The sequence below is a fragment of the Diprion similis genome, chromosome 6, assembly GCF_021155765.1.
Source record: "Diprion similis isolate iyDipSimi1 chromosome 6, iyDipSimi1.1, whole genome shotgun sequence".
NCBI classification, from domain to species: Eukaryota; Metazoa; Arthropoda; class Insecta; order Hymenoptera; family Diprionidae; genus Diprion; species Diprion similis.
The window spans coordinates 8694857-8717150 of record NC_060110.1 but is presented as its reverse complement, the minus strand read 5'-3'; the positions used below and the strand labels follow the sequence as shown (position 1 = coordinate 8717150).

Below are 22294 nucleotides of genomic sequence, written 5' to 3'. Positions count from 1 at the left end.
GGAGTCGAAAAATTCTTGGCTCCAAAAATGACCAAAAAAGTAAGGCTAACCCCTTTGGATTTTTTGCGAAAATTTCGACGATTCTGAAAAGTATTGCAACGAATTCGTTCAGGCACTAATCCGACGTAATTTTGAGAGAGAAAACGATTGATCGCAGTCCGAATGCGCTGCGAGCAACGAATCAAAAGTTACAGCCGAAAAACGAAAGATGTATTTTCTCAACTTTTCTGCTGCTGGTCTCTGCGTCTTCATTTCTCTGCCGTTGGTCCAACGCTTTTTTTGTTGTGTTTTCTGAGTTCCTGGGCGTCCAATTTATCTAAATAGGGTCATACAAATCGATTCGGAGTCGAAAAATTCTTGGCTTCAAAAATGACCACAAAAGTAAGGCTAATCCCTTTGGATTTTTTGCGAAAATTTCGACGATTCTGAAAAGTATTGCAACAAATTCGTTCAGGCACTATTTCGACGTAATTTTGCGAGAGAAAACGATTGATCGCAGTCCGAATGCGCTGCGAGCAACGGATCAAAAGTTACAGCCGAAAAACGAAAGATGTATTTTCTCAATTTTTCTGCTGCTGGTCTTTGCGTCTTCATTTCTCTGCCGTTGGTCCTACGCTTTTTTTGTTGTGTTTTCTGAGTTCCTGGGCGTCCAATTCATCTAAATGGGGTCATACAAATCGATTCGGAGACGAAAATTTCTTGGCTCCAAAAATGACCAAAAAAGTAAGGCTAACCCCTTTGGATTTTTTGCGAAAATTTTGACGATTCTGAAAAGTACTGCAACAAATTCGTTCAGGCACTATTTCGACGTAATTTTGCGTGAGAAAACGATTGATCGCAGTCCGAACGCGCTGCGAGCAACGGATCAAAAGTTACAGCCGAAAAACGAAAGATGTATTTCCTCAACTTTTCTGCTGCTGGTCTTTGCGTCTTCATTTCTCTGCTGTTGGTCCAACGCTTTTTTTGTTGTGTTTTCTGAGTTCCTGGGCGTCCAATTCATCTAAATAGGGTCATACAAATCGATTCGGAGACGAAAAATTCTTGGCTCCAAAAATGACCAAAAAAGTAAGGCTAACCCCTTTGGATTTTTTGCGAAAATTTTGACGATTCTGAAAAGTACTGCAACAAATCCGTTCAGGCACTATTTCGACGTAATTTTGCGAGAGAAAACGATTGATCGCAGTCCGAATGCGCTGCGAGCAACGGATCAAAAGTTACAGCCGAAAAACGAAAGATGTATTTTCTCAACTTTTCTGCTGCTGGTCTCTGCGTCTTCATTTCTCTGCCGTTGGTCCAACGCTTTTTTTGTTGTGTTTTCTAAGTTCCTGGGCGTCCAATTCATTTAAATAGGGTCATACAAATCGATTCGGAGTCGAAAAATTCTTGGCTCCAAAAATGACCACAAAAGTAAGGCTAACCCCTTTGGATTTTTCGCGAAAATTTCGACGATTCTGAAAAGTATTGCAACAAATTCGTTCAGGCACTATTCCGACGTAATTTCGCGAGAGAAAACGATTGATCGCAGTCCGAATGCGCTGCGAGCAACGGATCAAAAGTTACAGCCACAAAACGAAAGATGTATTTTCTCAATTTTTCTGCTGCTGGTCTTTGCGTCTTCATTTCTCTGCCGTTGGTCCTACGCTTTTTTGTTGTGTTTTCTGAGTTCCTGGGCGTCCAATTCATCCAAATAGGGTCATACAAATCGATTCGGAGTCGAAAAATCCTTGGCTCCAAAAATGACCAAAAAAGTAAGGCTAACCCCTTTGGATTTTTTGCGAAAATTTTGACGATTCTGAAAAGTACTGCAACAAATTCGTTCAGGCACTATTTCGACGTAATTTTGCGAGAGAAAACGATTGATCGCAGTCCGAATGCGCTGCGAGCAACGGATCAAAAGTTACAGCCGAAAAACGAAAGATGTATTTTCTCAACTTTTCTGCTGCTGGTCTCTGCGTCTTCATTTCTTTGCCGTTGGTCCAACGCTTTTTTTGTTGTGTTTTCTGAGTTCCTGGGCGTCCAATTCATCTAAATAGGGTCAAACAAATCGATTCGGAGACGAAAAATTCTTGGCTCCAAAAATGACCAAAAAAGTAAGGCTAACCCCTTTGGATTTTTTGCGAAAATTTTGACGATTCTGAAAAGTACTGCAACAAATTCGTTCAGGCACTATTTCGACGTAATTTTGCGAGAGAAAACGATTGATCGCAGTCCGAATGCGCTGCGAGCAACGGATCAAAAGTTACAGCCGAAAAACGAAAGATGTATTTTCTCAACTTTTCTGCTGCTGGTCTCTGCGTCTTCATTTCTCTGCCGTTGGTCCAACGCTTTTTTTGTTGTGTTTTCTGAGTTCCTGGGCGTCCAATTCATTTAAATAGGGTCATACAAATCGATTCGGAGTCGAAAAATTCTTGGCTCCAAAAATGACCACAAAAGTAAGGCTAACCCCTTTGGATTTTTCGCGAAAATTTCGACGATTCTGAAAAGTATTGCAACAAATTCGTTCAGGCACTATTCCGACGTAATTTCGCGAGAGAAAACGATTGATCGCAGTCCGAATGCGCTGCGATCAACGGATCAAAAGTTACAGCCACAAAACGAAAGATGTATTTTCTCAATTTTTCTGCTGCTGGTCTTTGCGTCTTCATTTCTCTGCCGTTGGTCCTACGCTTTTTTTGTTGTGTTTTCTGAGTTCCTGGGCGTCCAATTCATCCAAATAGGGTCATACAAATCGATTCGGAGTCGAAAAATTCTTGGCTCCAAACATGACCAAAAAAGTAAGGCTAACCCCTTTGGATTTTTTGCGAAAATTTCGACGATTCTGAAAAGTATTGCAACAAATTCGTTCAGGCACTAATCCGACGTAATTTTGCGAGAGAAAACGATTGATCGCAGTCCGAATGCGCTGCGAGCAACGGATCAAAAGTTACAGCCGAAAAACGAAAGATGTATTTTCTCAACTTTTCTGCTGCTGGTCTCTGCGTCTTCATTTCTCTGCCGTTGGTCCAACGCTTTTTTTGTTGTGTTTTCTGAGTTCCTGGGCGTCCAATTCATCTAAATAGGGTCATACAAATCGATTCGGAGACGAAAAATTCTTGGCTCCAAAAATGACCAAAAAAGTAAGGCTAACCCCTTTGGATTTTTCGCGAAAATTTCGACGATTCTGAAAAGTATTGTAACAAATTCGTTCAGGCACTAATCCGACGTAATTTTGCGAGAGAAAACGATTGATCGCAGTCCGAATGCGCTGCGAGCAACGGATCAAAAGTTACAGCCGAAAAACGAAAGATGTATTTCCTCAACTTTTCTGCTGCTGGTCTCTGCGTCTTCATTTCTCTGCCGTTGGTCCAACGCTTTTTTCGTTGTGTTTTCTGAGTTCCTGGGCGTCCAATTCATCGAAATAGGGTCATACAAATCGATTCGGAGACGAAAAATTCTTGGCTCCAAAAATGACCAAAAAAGTAAGGCTAACCCCTTTGGATTTTTCGCGAAAATTCCGACGATTCTGAAAAGTGCTGCAATAAATTCATTCAGGCACTATTCCGACGTAATTTTGCGAGAGAAATCGATTGATCGCAGTCCGAATGCGCTGCGAGCAACGGATCAAAAGTTACAGCCACAAAACGAAAGATGTATTTTCTCAATTTTTCTGCTGCTGGTCTTTGCGTCTTCATTTCTCTGCCGTTGGTCCAACGCTTTTTTTGTTGTGTTTTCTGAGTTCCTGGGCGTCCAATTCATTTAAATAGGGTCATACAAATCGATTCGGAGTCGAAAAATTCTTGGCTCCAAAAATGACCACAAAAGTAAGGCTAACCCCTTTGGATTTTTTGCGAAAATTTCGACGATTCTGAAAAGTATTGCAACAAATTCGTTCAGGCACTATTCCGACGTAATTTTGCGAGAGAAAACGATTGATCGCAGTCCGAATGCGCTGCGAGCAACGGATCAAAAGTTACAGCCACAAAACGAAAGATGTATTTTCTCAATTTTTCTGCTGCTGGTCTTTGCGTCTTCATTTCTCTGCCGTTGGTCCTACGCTTTTTTTGTTGTGTTTTCTGAGTTCCTGGGCGTCCAATTCATCCAAATAGGGTCATACAAATCGATTCGGAGTCGACAAATTCTTGGCTCCAAAAATGACCAAAAAAGTAAGGCTAACCCCTTTGGATTTTTTGCGAAAATTTCGACGATTCTGAAAAGTATTGCAACGAATTCGTTCAGGCACTAATCCGACGTAATTTTGAGAGAGAAAACGATTGATCGCAGTCCGAATGCGCTGCGAGCAACGGATCAAAAGTTACAGCCGAAAAACGAAAGATGTATTTTCTCAACTTTTCTGCTGCTGGTCTCTGCGTCTTCATTTCTCTGCCGTTGGTCCAACGCTTTTTTTGTTGTGTTTTCTGAGTTCCTGGGCGTCCAATTCATCTAAATAGGGTCATACAAATCGATTCGGAGTCGAAAAATTCTTGGCTTCAAAAATGACCACAAAAGTAAGGCTAATCCCTTTGGATTTTTTGCGAAAATTTCGACGATTCTGAAAAGTATTGCAACAAATTCGTTCAGGCACTATTTCGACGTAATTTTGCGAGAGAAAACGATTGATCGCAGTCCGAATGCGCTGCGAGCAACGGATCAAAAGTTACAGCCGAAAAACGAAAGATGTATTTCCTCAACTTTTCTGCTGCTGGTCTTTGCGTCTTCATTTCTCTGCTGTTGGTCCAACGCTTTTTTTGTTGTGTTTTCTGAGTTCCTGGGCGTCCAATTCATCTAAATAGGGTCATACAAATTGATTCGGAGACGAAAAATTCTTGGCTCCAAAAATGACCAAAAAAGTAAGGCTAACCCCTTTGGATTTTTTGCGAAAATTTTGACGATTCTGAAAAGTACTGCAACAAATTCGTTCAGGCACTATTTCGACGTAATTTTGCGAGAGAAAACGATTGATCGCAGTCCGAATGCGCTGCGAGCAACGGATCAAAAGTTACAGCCGAAAAACGAAAGATGTATTTTCTCAACTTTTCTGCTGCTGGTCTCTGCGTCTTCATTTCTCTGCCGTTGGTCCAACGCTTTTTTTGTTGTGTTTTCTGAGTTCCTGGGCGTCCAATTCATTTAAATAGGGTCATACAAATCGATTCGGAGTCGAAAAATTCTTGGCTCCAAAAATGACCACAAAAGTAAGGCTAACCCCTTTGGATTTTTCGCGAAAATTTCGACGATTCTGAAAAGTATTGCAACAAATTCGTTCAGGCACTATTCCGACGTAATTTCGCGAGAGAAAACGATTGATCGCAGTCCGAATGCGCTGCGAGCAACGGATCAAAAGTTACAGCCACAAAACGAAAGATGTATTTTCTCAATTTTTCTGCTGCTGGTCTTTGCGTCTTCATTTCTCTGCCGTTGGTCCTACGCTTTTTTTGTTGTGTTTTCTGAGTTCCTGGGCGTCCAATTCATCCAAATAGGGTCATACAAATCGATTCGGAGTCGAAAAATTCTTGGCTCCAAAAATGACCAAACAAGTAAGGCTAACCCCTTTGGATTTTTTGCGAAAATTTTGACGATTCTGAAAAGTACTGCAACAAATTCGTTCAGGCACTATTTCGACGTAATTTTGCGAGAGAAAACGATTGATCGCAGTCCGAATGCGCTGCGAGCAACGGATCAAAAGTTACAGCCGAAAAACGAAAGATGTATTTTCTCAACTTTTCTGCTGCTGGTCTCTGCGTCTTCATTTCTCTGCCGTTGGTCCAACGCTTTTTTTGTTGTGTTTTCTGAGTTCCTGGGCGTCCAATTCATCTAAATAGGGTCAAACAAATCGATTCGGAGACGAAAAATTCTTGGCTCCAAAAATGACCAAAAAAGTAAGGCTAACCCCTTTGGATTTTTTGCGAAAATTTTGACGATTCTGAAAAGTACTGCAACAAATTCGTTCAGGCACTATTTCGACGTAATTTTGCGAGAGAAAACGATTGATCGCAGTCCGAATGCGCTGCGAGCAACGGATCAAAAGTTACAGCCGAAAAACGAAAGATGTATTTTCTCAACTTTTCTGCTGCTGGTCTCTGCGTCTTCATTTCTCTGCCGTTGGTCCAACGCTTTTTTTGTTGTGTTTTCTGAGTTCCTGGGCGTCCAATTCATCTAAATAGGGTCATACGAATCGATTCGGAGACGAAAAATTCTTGGCTCCAAAAATGACCAAAAAAGTAAGGCTAACCCCTCTGGATTTTTCGCGAAAATTCCGACGATTCTGAAAAGTGCTGCAATAAATTCTTTCCGGCACTATTCCGACGTAATTTTGCGAGAGAAATCGATTGATCGCAGTCCGAATGCGCTGCGAGCAACGGATTAAAAGTTACAGCCACAAAACGAAAGATGTATTTTCTCAATTTTTCTGCTGCTGGTCTTTGCGTCTTCATTTCTCTGCCGTTGGTCCTACGCTTTTTTTGTTGTGTTTTCTGAGTTCCTGGGCGTCCAATTCATCTCAATAGGGTCATACAAATCGATTCGGAGACGAAAAATTCTTGGCTCCAAAAATGACCAAAAAAGTAAGGCTAACCCCTCTGGATTTTCGGCGAAAATTTCGACGACTTTGAAAAGTGCTGCTAATAATTCGTTAAGGCACTATTCCGACGTAATTTTGCGAGAGAAATTGATTGAGCGCAGTCCAAATACGCTGCGAGCAACGCATCAAAAGTTACAGCCAAAAAACTGCGGATTTTCATCGTCATTTCTCTGCTGTTGGTCCGACGCTCTTTTTAATGCATTTTCTAAGTTCCCGGGGTCAAATTACTCTAGAAATGGTCGTACGAATCGATTCCAGGACGAAAAATTCTCAGCTTCCAAAATGACCAAGAAAGTAAGGCTAACCCCTTTGGATTTTCGGCGGAAATTTCGACGACTTTGAAAAGTGCTGCTAATAATTCGTTAAGGCACTATTCCGACGTAATTTTGCGAGAGAAATCGATTAAGCGCAGTCCCAATACGCTGCGAGTAACGCATCAAAAGTTACATCCAACAAACTGCAGATTTTCATCGTCATTTTTCTGCTGTTCGTCTGACGCTCTTTTTAATGCATTTTCTGAGTTCGTGGGGGTCGAATTTCTCTAGAAATGGTCACACGAATCGATTCCGAGACGAAAAATTCTCAGCTCCCAAAATGACCAAAAAAGTAAGGCTAACCCCTTTGGATTTTTGGCGAAAATTTCGACGACTTTGGAAAGTGCTGCCAATAATTCGTTAAGGCACTATTCCGACGTAATTTTGCGAGAGAAATCGATTGAGCGCAGTCCGAATACGCTGCGAGCAACGCATCAAAAGTTACAGCCAAAAAACTGCAGATTTTCATCGTCATTTTTCTGCTGTTCGTCTGACGCTCTTTTCAATGCATTTTTTGAGTTCCTGGGCGTCGAATTTCTCTAGAACTGGTCATACGAATCGATTCCGAGACGAAAAATTCTCAGCTCCCAAAATGACCAAAAAAGTAAGGCTAACCCCTTTGGATTTTTGGCGAAAATTTCGACGACTTCGAAAAGTGCTGCTAATAATATCCCAAGGCACCATTCCGACGTAATTTTGCGAGAGAAATTGATTTAGCGCAGTCCGAATACGCTGCGAGCAACGCATCAAAAGTTACAGCCAAAAAACTGCAGATTTTCGTCGTCATTTCTCTGCTGTTGGTCTGACGCTCTTTTCAATGTATTTTCTGAGTTCCTGGGGGTCGAATTACTCTAGAAATGGTCATACGAATCGATTCCGAGACGAAAATTTCTCGGCTCCAAAAATGACCAAGAAAGTAAGGCTAACCCCTTTGGATTTCTGGCGAAAATTTCGACGACTTTGAAAAGTGCTGCTAATAATTCGTTAAGGCACTATTCCGATGTAATTTTGCGAGAGAAATCGATTAAGCGCATTCGGAATACGCTGCGACCAGCGCATCAAAAGTTGCAACCGAAAAACAAAAGATTTGGTCAGTCAGTTCTGCTGCTGCTCAACTGTTCTATGTCTGATCTCTGCTGAGTTCCGTGGGGTCCAATTGGTCTGGAACGGGTCATACATATCGCTTCCAGGATAAATGAGTTTTTAGCCACAAAAAAAGTGAGGCTTTACCTATGGAATATTTGGCCAGAACCTTCACGATTCGCAAAAGTGCTAGAGACTACTTTTTGATGCTTTATCCTGACATGATTTTGCGAGGGCAATCGATTGAACGCAGTCCCGATACGCCGCGAGCAATGGATTAAGAGTTACTTCTGAAGACCGAAGAAATTTTGTAGTATCACTCAACCGTCGCTCCTCTGCTGATACTGAGGTTCTGTTTGTCGTTTTCACGGAATCGATCAGATTTAAATCCCAAAAGCAAGGTCCACGCGATGAAAAACAGATCAAGAGTTAAGGCAAACACACTTGAAATCTGCAATGGGTTTTGTAAAAGGTATGCGGAAAAAAAATCACAAATTCAACATTTAACGTTCCAGTTTATTCGAATTTTCTTAATTCTAGTACAAGTGGTCAGGTGTCAGTGTCTGGTAATTCATCAAGTTCACAAAAGTTACACGAGTGCAAGATAAAAAAAATACAAGTACCATCAATTACTACGTTTTTTATCTATCCATCAAATTATAACAAATATAAAGAAATATAACATAATATAAAGAAATTACAGATGCGCAGTTCACATTGTCTTAAGTAGAATATCACTTCAAATTCATCAAATAGTTATACCTATACTATCCATAACAATTTAAGTATTGTCATGCGCATAACTGCAATACACTACTGCCAGAATACGATATATGATGTGTGATATGATATCAACTTGTGTTAAAATGAAAAAAGTATCCTTTTCCACTGTACTTTTCCCGCATTTTCCCAAATGTCAGTTCTTTGGTCTCCCAGATCTCTTTATTGAACTCCTCAGAGTTCAATTAGCCCAGAAAGAGTCGTACAAATTGATTATGAGACTAGCTGGCTTACTAGTCAAGCTGGCAAAAGCTATTGCAGTTGTATGTACAAACTGAATTGAATTCAATTTCCAACCAAAGAATCAGAATAGAATCGAAGATCGTATTGTTCAATGAATCATTCGTTCGCAAAACGTGCGCAGGACCGGAATTAACTTTTTAATATACACACAATTTATGCTTTTTTTTTTCATCTTTCCACATTTTTTCCTACTTCACTGAAAAATTAAGCATTAGTAATAAAGTGGTACGCCCATCACTGATCGATTTGAAGGCGCTTAATGAGAGGTAACTTATCTTGCTCTTAAAGGTATAAGTATAGTAGATATAGTAATAAGCAAACTCACTTCGCACCTCAGTAATGAACCTCCGAATGAATCGACAATATTCTTGCATAATGATTCTGTTAAACCTCGACATTATAAATCTGGATTCCACTCAAGTCTGAAGTGCGATGGGATATACGATTGATTATTTAGCTCTTTACTTTGAAATAATAATTTGGAGATAGAACCTCAATCGTTTCCGCATACAATCACTACGCGTGTAATCTGGAAATTATTAGTTCCAGACTAAAATTAGCAATTGTTTCTTTTCGTGAAATCATGGCAATATAGCCTGCGTGTGAATTTCGAAATCAGCTTGTTTCAAAATCTGTTAAAATTTCTGCAAAACTTGAAAGAGATTCACAATTCAATCATAAGAGTCCTGCCAAATGACATAAATAAAGTAATCGTTTCTGATTTCGGCATATTTTGAATTTCCTACAAGTACCTCGAGCGGATCGCCTAACGTACTACTGAAAGGCAATTCATCACCGCGACGACATGCCGTTGGCCTAAGAGCTCGAGCACAGGCGCTCCCGTTTTTTTTTTTGAGCCTCTGCATCAATTTTCTCGAATTGATTTCGTTAATAGGATTAGCACTTGCGTCGTGCCTGCAATTGCACCAGTTTCCTTCTTTCAGCGATGTACCTATTCTTCTGGCTAGCGACAAAAACCATGACCAGTTTCTTCGTACGGAATAAAACGATGAACAGACACAAAATCTATTATATTCATAATATTATATTGTATATATGAAAATATATTCACTACAGGAGATGTAAAATCTATATTACATTTCTTTCGGTGTAATACAAAACCTTGCGCCAATTACATACAATAAAATGCATAAATGCCTTAACCTTCCGAATAACTTGTTTTCGGTTGGCAACAAATCGCGACTCTAATTTGTTCAGTATATCGAAATACGTGTACCCGTAGGTACAATACAAAATGTAAAATTCGCACTCGAATGGCAATGCTTTTTTCATCATACCGAAATTACCTTGCTACACGATATTCTTTTTTGTTTAGTACAGGCGGTCTATGCCAATCCTTTCTGTGTTGAAACTTAGTCGACATTTGGTAAACCCAAATTACCGGCAGAGTACCAGCAGAGGCTGGTGTCACTCGTCGGTAAGCGATTAGTTCTAGTTACGGTTGCCTTGATTATCGACGCGTTCCTTTACCGTCAGAGATCGTCCTACGATTTACGGTCCTCATGGTGACATGGCTTAGCATGTCTTCGTTCCTTCGATACCTAACCTACAATCCACGGCTGTTGTTTAGCGTGTAGTAACCTCAAAGAGTAGTCCTGCTGTCATAAAGAATAAGTGGAGGGTATTCCAGAAAATTGATGTAAATATGACTGAAGTCAAAGAAAACGTTATTCGTGTGGAAGACATATTGGGTGACAAGGCAAAACCAACTATGAGTAATCCATTGAAGAAAGTAAACAAGCTGGAAAAACACGTGGAGAAGCTCACTATACCAAAAGGCAAACCAAAGTCTGGAAGAGTTTGGAAGGAACAAAAAACCAGGTGAAAAATATCAACCATTTTATATTCAATACAGTTCTCAAGTGACAATTTTGCCGCTGAATATTTCTTTGATAAATATTGGTTATTTTATTCATTCGATAATATATGTTGGTTGAATAGCATTAAAATGTTTCTTCGAAAACCACTGAAGAACTTGACTAAATCAAACTGTTTCTTTACAAATTGTTGTTTAGATTTTCATCAATAATTAAAACTCGGGGTACTCGTCTCTCCTTTGAAAAGAAGCAAAAATTAAGGGATGACATGAAGCGTATCAAAGAGTTATCGAGATCTGTTATTGCTCGACGTGAATCAGAAAGAGAGGCAAAAAAACAAAGAAGAATTGAGAACCTGAAGCGAGCCGAAGAGAATAGAAAAAAAAGTGAAATTGTACAAGTTGTAAGTTCACTGGATTTCACAATATATAAATCTTCATGAAATTTTGATCTATTTTTAGTATACGTGTAATATGAACATTTCTTGTCAAGTGATAAAATGAAATTCTGTAATTGCAGATAAAAAATACATCAAAGATAAAGAAGATGAAGAAAAAAAACTTAAGGAAGTTGGAGAAACGTGATACAACGAATATGTAATTAATCCCTAACTTAAATGAAATAACATGGTACAACCTTATCTTGTACAAACGATTCAAATTTTCTTTATAAAATCACTTCTTCACACAATTACAGACGTACATCAACTTTCAATTTGCACCATCAGTACATTTAAGAACACATTACATTTTGCTCTTGCATTTCAGTGCAGGAAAATTCCAAACAAAAAACACTCCAAAATACTCATTTCTAAACTAAATATTACTGGAATAAGGTTCTAATATTAAAAAAGAAAATAATATGTAAAAAGAAATCTCCCTACATACGCGCATCAAGCGGGAATATACGGAGGTATTTACCTTGTAATATGAAATTAGGAATGTTATTTCTGATGCCCATTAACATCATCTCGTAGTTATTGCGTAGCACCTAACAAAGGCTATCGTCTGTTGAACTTCACAAGGTACAATTATAAAATTGGTGAAGCGGCCAAAAATTAGTTTGCAAAACTGGTGTAATACAACTTACTAAAAACATAAATACGAAAAAGTGTTGTGATCGTGCATTATTGCTTCTTGATGTTTGGTAGAGTCACAGAGAGTAATGATTAGAAACTATTTCTGATTCGTAAGATAAGACGAATATATTCACCGGAAGTAACAACGGTTGTTAAGGATCAACACGATAATATTTCAAAGTCTGTATGCATATGTTACGGAGACAAAACTTTTTGCTCAACGGAACCAGATTTTTCATTTTTTGTTCATTCCACATGTCTGCCAACAAACTGCTCTAGTTCTTGGGTGAGATTATACCGCGCAGAATCTCTCCACTGAAAGTAGAAAATTCAGGATAAACAGTTTACCGTGAAAATACAAAAACTGAATTAGTGAGCAAAACTTTTCACTTACCATTGTCTTTACCCATTTTGGTAAATAGTTGTAACTGGATTTTTCGGTAAACCTGTAACCAAAGTGTTGCAGAATTTCGGTAATTGAATTACCAAGTGTTGAAAGAAGTTCGATAGGTGGAAAAAAAAAATTAACATGCACTATGGGTGTCGAGCTCACCGTTGGTCGATAAGAAGTACGGCTCCCCAATCGTTTCGATGTCTGACACAACGTCCGAGCGCTTGATTCAATGCCCTAAAGGCCTGCACAGTGTACCACTCGCCACCTTTGAGCAAACCTCTTGGCTGATTCATGTCATTGTACGTGAATTTCGTATCTACCGAGGGATCTTTTCTGACAGCGTAGGGTATCCCGACCTGCGTTGTTCAATCGCAATTTACAATTGAGAATCAAACAGTTGTTCATACAATTCTTTGCATTTACCAATGATACATGAAATGCATTCATTGAAATTGTATACACAAAATAATAATCATCAGACATACCGCCATGACACACCGTGCCTCGTTATCGCTGAAGTCAATTCCTTCAGCGACTTTCCCCCTAAAAACTGCGAGCAACAGAGCTCCCGTAATGCCGCCTTGCGGCCCTTCCGATGTCGATTTAATGATTTCTCTGAATTTCTGCATCACCGGTTCGAGGTTACTGGATCCTCGTGGCTCCTGAAGGACATGTTTCATACCTTCTAGGTGTTCCCAAGTAGAATTTAGCTTCCATCTGTCTATCTGCTTTTGCATCATACTGTATGAAGAGAAAAAGCAGAGAACTCCGTGCGGCACAACTTTGCAAACATCGAGAACCAGCCTTCCTAATTCATCCTGGAGACATATTCGGGTTGATTAAGCGATTCGGTGTTTTCATTATATCTTGAAAGAATATTTAACGCGTACTTTGCTGTGTCTGTGTCTGTGTACACAGCGTATTATGTACCCTAAATTTCGCGAAAACGATTTGAAATATTCGGATGTAATTTTTCGGACGAAACCAAGCGTTTAATGAAAATGACCCGTAGAATTGGTCAAGCTCTTGTCAATTTAGATAAGATAATAGCGAGTGATCTTAACCTTGGAATGATGTGTAGTTGCATATATTCAACGTTCCAGAATATCAGATGACTGACTTGATCGAAATGCGCATAAAAGATTTTGCATTCGACGGAGATTTATCGCATTTGCAAATATTTTCGTTCTGCTCTAAATTGTAATTTGGTAGATCTTAACCGAATAGACAACGCAAAAATATGTAATTTAGCTTCTTACTTGAAAACTCAAGGAGTTCACATTGGCGTAGTTCGCCTTGAGCTGAACTCCGGTCGGGCCGCATCCAATTCCTCGAATGTAGACATTTTCTTTCGGCACGACATGATTTGCGTCTAGCTTGTGTGGAAAGGCAGTTCCCAATTCACTTTGAAACGAACTTGTTGGCGACAGAGTGCCGGATGCGAGAACGACGGACCTTGCAGCGTTCGCTAAAGGCGCAAAAACGACGGCTGGATTCATGCAGAGCATCTGAAGAGTGCGCAAACGCTTTTCGGAATACCCCTAAATTGAAGAAGCATTATGTTTAGGATTTTACGACAAACACGATCTTTTAAACCACCTGAAATATTTTTGGAATTGATTGATTATATTTACAATTTCACTTACTTGGGAAAAATCTTTGACATAAGCTTCTACAATGCAGGCCCTGTAATCGCTGGCGAGTTTTTCCGATGCCATAACTTGAAGAGCGAGTGTGAGATCTTCCAAAAACCTTTTCGTCATTGGTGTTATTACAGGGAATGGTTCAATTTCCTGGTTGTTAGACATCTCCTCTTTTGCTTTGTTGAAATCCATTATTGCCTCTGCGGCAGCTTTATCGAATCTTATCGCAGTTTCCTTTCCCAACGAGTGAATATTGAACAATTCGCAAAGCTGAACACCCGTCCAAAAATCGCTGCTACACGTTTCGCTGAATTTGTCCTACAGTTCATCACATAATAATCATTTTATAAAACATATCGGATTGTATGGGTTAGAGGAAAAAGTTATGGGAGCTTTTGTGCAAATATCCGCTGTAGAATTGATATATATAGTAAGTTTAGAATAGATTAAAGTTTGGCTTCATCGAGCATATGGGAAACTGATATGGAAGATCTAGAGTTAAAATTTCAAGGATGAGAAATTTTTTCCAACGAGGTAATATATAACCAGGGAAATTTTGAAGAAACTAAAATTGAAACCTCGTTCATTTTACGGCGATAGAATCGCTCTGATAATGAGTTCGATTCGAGAGTTGACAAAAACATCTACAGAGTATTCCGGATAGATTAAATGTGAAAAAATATAATTTCCACAAATATAGTTTCTATAAATATAATTCACCTACCACCGTATTAAGGTTATTGACGTGAATGAATTCCACAAGATTCTCGAGATACGTTTCAATTGTTTTATACGTAGCGTAATCCTCTTTTCGTTTTATACAAAGCAGCTTGGACTCGGCTATAACTTCTGAAATTTTATCTACCCGAAAGAACAAGCTTCCCACATCCCTGCTCATCTCTTCGATATTGTGAGCCTCGTCAAGAATTACGATCGCACCTTGGAGATTTATTTGCATCTATAATTGCAGATAGAAAAAATATAAATAAACTTACACATATTTGTATATGTACATATATGTATCAGGTACCTGTATTGCTAGGGTCATCATTACACCATCAATGAAATTTGTAAATATAACCCTACTGAAAATTTTCGTCTGTTAGATAAGAAAATGTTGTGGAAGAATTCAGCGTGTAATTTATTATATGATTTATCTTGGAAAATTGATAAAATATATGAGAAATCACATAATAAATTACAAAACCACACACAATCAGATATCATATCAATACAGTCAATATAATATCAAAAATCAAATATCAACCATAGGTATAGTTGACTGTATGATTTTTGATCTAGTATATCTGATGATTCATGCTTATCTAATTTATTCTGTGATTTCTTATATGTTTTATCGAATTTCCAAGATAAACCATGTAACAAATTACACGCTGCATTCCTCCATTACATTTTATGATTTATCATACGAACATTTCCATTAGAAAAGAGACTCACACTTTCGCGTATATTTCGGTCAACTAAATAATTATAAGGACAGAAAATAATTTCGGCTTCCATCATAAGATCCCTCGCTGCAAAATAGGGACAGGCTGCTTCTTGTTTGCCAACTTTCACCAAATCTTCGATATCCCAAGGTCCGTTGATTCCTAATCCGTGTAGAGCCCAGTTTGTCGATATTCTGTTTCTAGCTTTTTCGCTGAAATACCTGCACCCTTGACCCTGCAATTGAAATGGATCGTTAGACTGCATCGTGTCGTGGGTATCTGCTTTTGACCATTCAGAACGAATAACAATAACTTGCTACGCACCTTGGTTGGATCCAGGAGCTTTGTGCATAACTCGGTTTTATTCTGATCACCCCCCTGTATGCAAGTGAACTCCCTGCTGCTCAGTATCGTCATTCTGTTGAAGTTATCGTAGATCACACAATGATTAAAAATAATAGCTATGGTGAAAGACCGGTTGTTTATATAATAAAAAAAAAATAGTAACATTTTGTTCATCCTCCTTAATTTTTAAGAATGAAAATTTCGCAAGAAACAATTCAATAAGAAATTGTCTTGTCGCCGATGATATTCACTCACTTTTTATAGGCGTACGCAGTTTTCTTCAATTCCCTGATCACCTGCTCTATTTGCTTGTGCGTCCGCGATCCGTAATATATTTTTGGTACCTTTCTGAAATTCACAATTACGGTTTCACGAAAATAAGTAAATGGAAAGATATAGTTCAAAATTTTTTTTAAATTTACGTAAGAGTGAAATGTTGGTACATCAAGATGAATTTCTTGTTCTAGTTACTATGAAATCCTTTACATTTATTACCATATTTAGTTTTCACCATAACGGTAAAATATACTGCTAGGTACCAAATGAAACTAAGTTTTGTAGCTAAACAAAAAATCCAACGTGTGTTACCATATTTTATAATTATGGTCACTTGTACCATATTTTCTCGTAACAATTGCGATAATTTGATATTGGGGCAACAATAAATTGACGTTAAGACCTGATTTAACTGAAAAGATCTAATGAACTAGAGATTTAATGTTGCAATAACAACTATAATTACACTAAATAGTTAGTCATTCCACATTTACTTGTACTTCCAACAAAATCAAATCGTTACTGTGCTGATTTCAGAAATTGAAATGATATTGTTGATGTAACCTTGAAATCTAACCCTACCTTTTTACTTTCGGGTTTTCAAAGAGCGCATCGATGTCGTCATCTCCGACGTTTTGCGTGGATGTCTTTTCGGCTTGGCACATGGAGTTTGACGATTGCGAACGACAAATTTTTTTACACGGTTGAAAATCATTGTCGTCGGAAATCTCTACAAAATTTTGCAAAGTGAAAATCGTGTTATTTTTGTATTCATCGAAATTATACCTAACATAATTTTAACATTACTATCAACTAAATATTTGTGATCTATATATACTATATGGATATATAATATTTGGTGATAACCAAATGAAATATTTTACAAATTCAAGTGACTGTGAAATTATTTTTTCTTCAACGCATTGTTTCTGACTTACGAAATTCTATATGTTTGCCATTGATAATACCTACCGATAACATTGTTGCAGTTCTCCGCGCAGCTCCGCCTAGGTTTACCATTTTCCGCTTCCGTAGTCGACGGTACACATACCTTGTCGCCTTTATCTATAACAATAAATTAAATAATGGGATGCGCACTTATCCTTATACACTAATTTCATAATAATTTTATTCTCCAATACTGTAGCGCAGTGACACAGTTCCTAAACCGCATAAAGAATCGGTGAACCGATTTGACTCGAAAAAGAGTACGTCAATAATGAGCAAGAAAAAAACTCATCAGAATAACTTTGTTCACTTAATTTAACCGAACACATCTTTCTGTGAGACTAATCGTACTAAACTAAACTAAACGTTTTCAAGGTATAACATTTTTATTTTTTCTTATTTATGTACATGAACGTCATAAACAGATTCCTGAGCCAAGAAAGAATCGAATTTAAGTTCTTTATCGGAACAGATGGTCCGCTCAATTGCGAAATGCGAGTTTGTCGAAGAGTTGAAAGCGAAGGTGCGCGCACGAGTGCCGGTACAGTCAAAACACGGCAGTGCAGAGGATTGAAAAGAGGACATGTCCCATTCAAAGAATGGGCCCGAAGAATGGCCTAATCCGAAAAGAAACTCGCCGACGCGACTTAAGCCCTTTTGACCATGGAAAGAGCCGCCAGGCGAAGTCGTTCGCTCGAGCCGTTTGTTCAATTTTAAAGTCGCGGGAACAATTGGAATCTCGTATAGACTCCTTCGTTCAAATCCTATTTATTCATTTCATCTCTTTTCTTCGGATCTAACCGTCTTTGAAATTCAACGAGTTAAAAGAGACTCGCTTCGGAGCCAAAGTTTCGATTTAAGGCGATTCTGTTGCACCTTACACGCGCAATGATCTATTTTCAAAATATCTATAACGAGATTATAATCACACTGTATAGTGCAATCTGCAATTATACTTACATGTCCCAGTGTCACACATACTTGCAACGAATGCGTTAGCTGGCCTTCAACAATGAGCAAGTGTCCGGCAAGTTCTTTCTTTTCCAAAATATCTATCTGCATTACAAGTGTTCATAGACACTTTCCACAAATATTCATACCAGTTAAACTCAGTGTGTGTTGCATTGCTGCGTAGACTTCGATAATAGTAAAAAAGAGCGAAATTTTACTCGGCCGGTAAGGACTGACTACAGTATCCTCTTAACATTAATCTCAGATCTTACTGCATTTATAACTAGAGCTTTTCCTTGCTGTCTTCCATCTACTTTACAACGTTCAAGTGTAATGTAGCGCAAAGCTGAGTATGAAAGGAAGTCTTTCGTTACTGCATCAACGTGCACTTTTTAAGCGCAACTATCCTCTGCCACGTTTTACATTCAATACGCCACTCTATACAGCACGAATGCATTATCAACGTTGCATCTTCCGAAAATTAGTGGCATATTTCCGGTACCCGGCACGCATCGCTTTTCTCTTCCAGGGGATTGCGTAATACGCATGTAACTGATCGATACAAGCTGGGTTTATTGAACATAGCACGCTTAGTAAATGGTATATGATAGCTTATGCTGGTCGTTTCTTTGCACTTTACAGAGTCCGTTCAGCCGGCGACGATTGACTGCAGTACAGGTACATCGAATACTCGAAGTTTCCATAACTCTCTGTACATCTTCTCATAATCCCCGCAAGGTCCTCCGAGATCCAAAAAAGCTCAACAGCGTGATTAAAGCTCGGTACGTCTCTGCTTCGCTTTCAATTAGATTTCACCCGGATTAGGATCGCGTTACGCTCGGATCACCCGGGTTTCGCAATCAAATCCTTAGACGGTGAGGAGGACCAACCGCACCAAGTCTGACCGCGCGCGGGTTTCCAGGACTTGGAAAATTAATTCCACCGCATCCCGCCCCCTCGTGCTCCACCTCAACTCGTCAAAGATCCAAATTGCGAGGAGACGTGAAGCCTTCAAAGGATTTTTATCCCCAGGTATAATAATAACGACAACGGCGATGATGATGATAAAGGTGCAGCGAAGAAAAACGGAAGAGATCGCAAATCAAATCGGCAGAGTATATACGTCGTCTAATTTCCTCGAAAAAATATTTTTCCCACGCTATGTATTTTGCACCTACAACTTACCTCTACCTACCCATCCGAGTTGCAGCGCCTGTGGATGACGAGGACGAGTTAGCGCCAGTTTGGGCACTGGAGGGTCCTCCAAGGACAGACGCGTGCGTGCAGGGGTAACTGAGGGTGACCCGAGCTGGGAGAAGAGCCGAATGGAGGCGCCGGAGGAGCGAGGAGGGTGGAGGGAGAGTGAGCCGAGGGTTAAGATAGGGGATCGGTGGCGCGGGATGGGCGACAGAAGGGGAGAGGGGCCAATCAGAGCGCGGACCTCGAGGGTGCCGTTGCCAAGCAACGAACGGTGCGCAGCCAACACCCAAGGGGAGAAAAATCCCTACAGGCTTTCACCCTCGGATACAGTCCGGGGTAAAATTTCCTCACCGACGTGAATTTAATCGTAAGCTGAATTTACTGGCGTGATTGCGACATTATCCATAGGTTAGGTGCATCGTTTGTCTCTTGTTAAGATTTCTTGAAAGTTCCTTAAAATTAGCCTCCAATTCATTAAGCTCCATCACTTATATTGAAATGAAATGAATTTTAACAAATTATAACAACGAGGTTGAATCTTCAAGAAAATTACGATATGGTTTCACTGTACAAAACTCCCTGAAACAACATCTTTACAGATTTTGTATATTTTGCGGCAAGTCTCGAATATACCAGAGATTCGCAACGTATAATTCTTATAAAGCAGTTGTCATCGATTTAGATTCTAATTTCAAGATTCAACATCACTTATTCACAGCCACGTAAATAAAGGTTATTTATAATATTACATCCTTGTTGTGTTTAAAACTTTCACCACTTGGCATATTTGCGTTACTGAATTGTAATATGAAATTGTACATTTCTGGTTATAACCACGCGGAAATGTCATCGTTTACCATGCTTTGGCCACACAGATGTGTCACATTCGACTCTCGCGACTATCAATTATTCGGGTTATTTGATGAACGCGTGTATCACGTGAAAGCTCCAGTCTTTGCTAAAATTCAGTGACCCCGGCACACATGTATAAGTACGAAATGCGAATGAATGAAATCTGTCGGTTTGAACTGAATACCACGCGCAATGCAGTCGATAAACTCGAATTAACGTATTTTTATCTCATTTCAGTTCTCCTGATCGTTTTTTTCATCTCGTCGCCGAGGCCTACAATAAGCGATATATTATAATCACTCCTCTGTTCGCTGAATGATTTGTTGTCTTGGATGACAGCTGTCGCGATGCTCGAATACAAGCGATAGAGTAAATCATTCGTGATTCATATTCATCATTATAGGCTATACCTTTGTCAGAAGTTTTCTCCTGCACTCTGCTGCAGGCAGAGAAATGATTGAATTCAGATTCCACCCGTTACCAGACAGTGATAACGCGGATTAATTATTAGCCTCTGTTTCTTCCTCGGCATGTTATGCGCAAGCAGGCAGCTGTGCTCTGAATTCATTATTTCCCGTAAATGCACGGTGGAAATAATTTACCAATCTCAATTCAGTGAATGCGGTGAAGAATGAAAGCAAGATGCAGCTAGAGTGAGAGGAAGAGAGACGGAAAAACACAGGCACTCTGTATTTTTAAATTCCAATCGATAGTATATCTTGAAACACTACTGCCTCTTTGAAAATTATGGGAATTTGCACTCTCGATTCTTTCGCGGTTTTCAAATTCTAATCAAGCACAAGCTGTGCGCCGCATTTTATCGACAAGGTATTTCCATACGTAGATTATCGGCTAGAAATTTTTACTCCATGGATCAGATAACGCGATATAGTTCTTATCGGGAATGTTACGTGGCGTATCAACGCAGGCTTCCTCGTCAAGCTCTGAACAAGCAAGTAAATTCGGCCCTGATCAGGCGTAGACAAGTTTCGATCAAGTATTGTATAGGAAACATATTTGAGCCCTCATTAGAAATGTAACTCCGTAAACTTCCTTACTTACTCTATCTGTTTCTATCTATTGCTTCACCTCATTATCTATTCATCTGTCTGTCCTACCTCATTGCCTATTCATTTTATTCGCTTACAAGCTACGTTTCTTTTCGTCTAACTGATATCTGCTTTAAAGTCATACCTTTATTTTAGTTTTTTTTTCCTACGTCTAAAGCCTCATTATTATTTGTTAGTTACATCAATGAAACACTGTGAAACTTTCGCTTAGGCTAACATTCCATGTCTGTTATCTGTTTCTTGTTGCTCCTTTTCATCGTATTTTAAGTTGTCCTTTTTAGATCCATGAATTCCTGTCTATTTCTGTATGTATGTATGTACGAATGATTTCGATCTTTGCTCAAACCTAAATCCCTCATCTTGATCAATTCACGAATTTTTGCACTATCGCCATGTTCGTGGATATAATATTTGCACACCGGTGGCACAGAAATTATAATAAAATCGGCGATCCTGTGTACATGATCTGTATGTCGGTAATTGTGTACACGCCTGTGGAGTTTGTGTGCGTTACAGACTCAATACCTTGGATTTGGTAGCTGCGGCTGAGCGGAGCAGTCCTTTCAGTTTAAGGGCTTGATGTCCTGTTATGATTTGTCAAGAGGTCGACGGGGATACCGTCGAGTTCGCCATTAAGCCGCGGTGGGTGCAAAAAATCAAGTACCAATTAATCCGCAACCGATGAATTCCGACTCTGGAAATTGTCGCTAATTGGTTTCACCGCAAGCTTGACTTCTCCTGGCTCACGGAAGTTTATGTACACCATAGCTGAAAGTTGAAAGTTTTTATCCCCAACATTAGGGACACACCAACACCAAACTCTGATTTCGAAGGCTAATTTCAATATCGGGATATTCGCGACCGCGAAACTCCGTAACTGTTGCGCTGCTTTGTCATGCCATTAACGATAATATTGTTGGCCAAGTTAAACCGCAACGTTCTCTAATTGCTCCCGCAGTAGCCTTGGCTCCTGTCAGATTTAGAACGTCATGGTACCGTTATGACGATTTTGTGGACTTTGTTCATTTTTAACTCTGACTCAATTTCATTGAACAAGAAATTGATTTGAAAAATTCAATCCTTCGACCACATATCGTTCAGGTTATTCATCACCGATATTTGCCAGTTCATGTGATGCGACTCCGACAAGTTTTGCGTTACATAAACACGTTTGAAAATACATTCCATAAGTACGACGAAACTGAAACATTGTTTAACGTTAATATTTCTATTGAATATATTGTCGTCATTAAGGTGTGCGCATGTGATGTGTAAGAA

The 22294-nt window shown here is 39.3% G+C and overlaps 2 protein-coding genes across 2 annotated transcripts in view; one reads left to right on the top strand and one right to left on the bottom strand.

Moving 5' to 3' along the window:
* The first annotated feature begins 10533 nt into the window (after window positions 1-10533).
* Window positions 10534-11497, top strand: LOC124406991 (coiled-coil domain-containing protein 86). Its single transcript, XM_046882747.1, has 3 exons — window positions 10534-10815; window positions 11010-11214; window positions 11331-11497. Exons 1-3 carry the CDS (start codon window positions 10640-10642, stop codon window positions 11409-11411), a joined length of 462 nt encoding a protein of 153 aa, XP_046738703.1. The 5' UTR covers window positions 10534-10639; the 3' UTR covers window positions 11412-11497.
* The window catches only part of LOC124406990 (Fanconi anemia group J protein homolog), a 68856-nt gene continuing 57567 nt past the window's right edge, over window positions 11006-22294 (bottom strand). The window contains exons 5-16 of the mRNA XM_046882746.1: window positions 16968-17060; window positions 16578-16725; window positions 15975-16067; window positions 15699-15792; window positions 15385-15609; window positions 14651-14884; window positions 13930-14244; window positions 13543-13824; window positions 12769-13101; window positions 12443-12639; window positions 12284-12335; window positions 11006-12204 (exon numbers count right to left, since the gene is read on the bottom strand). Of these exons, the coding sequence (XP_046738702.1) occupies window positions 12136-12204; window positions 12284-12335; window positions 12443-12639; window positions 12769-13101; window positions 13543-13824; window positions 13930-14244; window positions 14651-14884; window positions 15385-15609; window positions 15699-15792; window positions 15975-16067; window positions 16578-16725; window positions 16968-17060 (2135 nt within the window). The 3' untranslated portion in view covers window positions 11006-12135. The remainder of the gene's footprint in view (window positions 12205-12283; window positions 12336-12442; window positions 12640-12768; window positions 13102-13542; window positions 13825-13929; window positions 14245-14650; window positions 14885-15384; window positions 15610-15698; window positions 15793-15974; window positions 16068-16577; window positions 16726-16967; window positions 17061-22294) is intronic.

Excerpts from the sequence above, each read along its gene's own strand:
- LOC124406991 (XM_046882747.1), top strand. The coding sequence starts at position 10,640 with ATGACTGAAGTCAAAGAAAACGTTATTCGTGTGGAAGACATATTGGGT. Across the intron at positions 10,816-11,009 it reads TGGAAGGAACAAAAAACCAG|ATTTTCATCAATAATTAAAA; the intron begins GTGAAAAATATC and ends ATTGTTGTTTAG. Across the intron at positions 11,215-11,330 it reads AAAGTGAAATTGTACAAGTT|ATAAAAAATACATCAAAGAT; the intron begins GTAAGTTCACTG and ends CTGTAATTGCAG.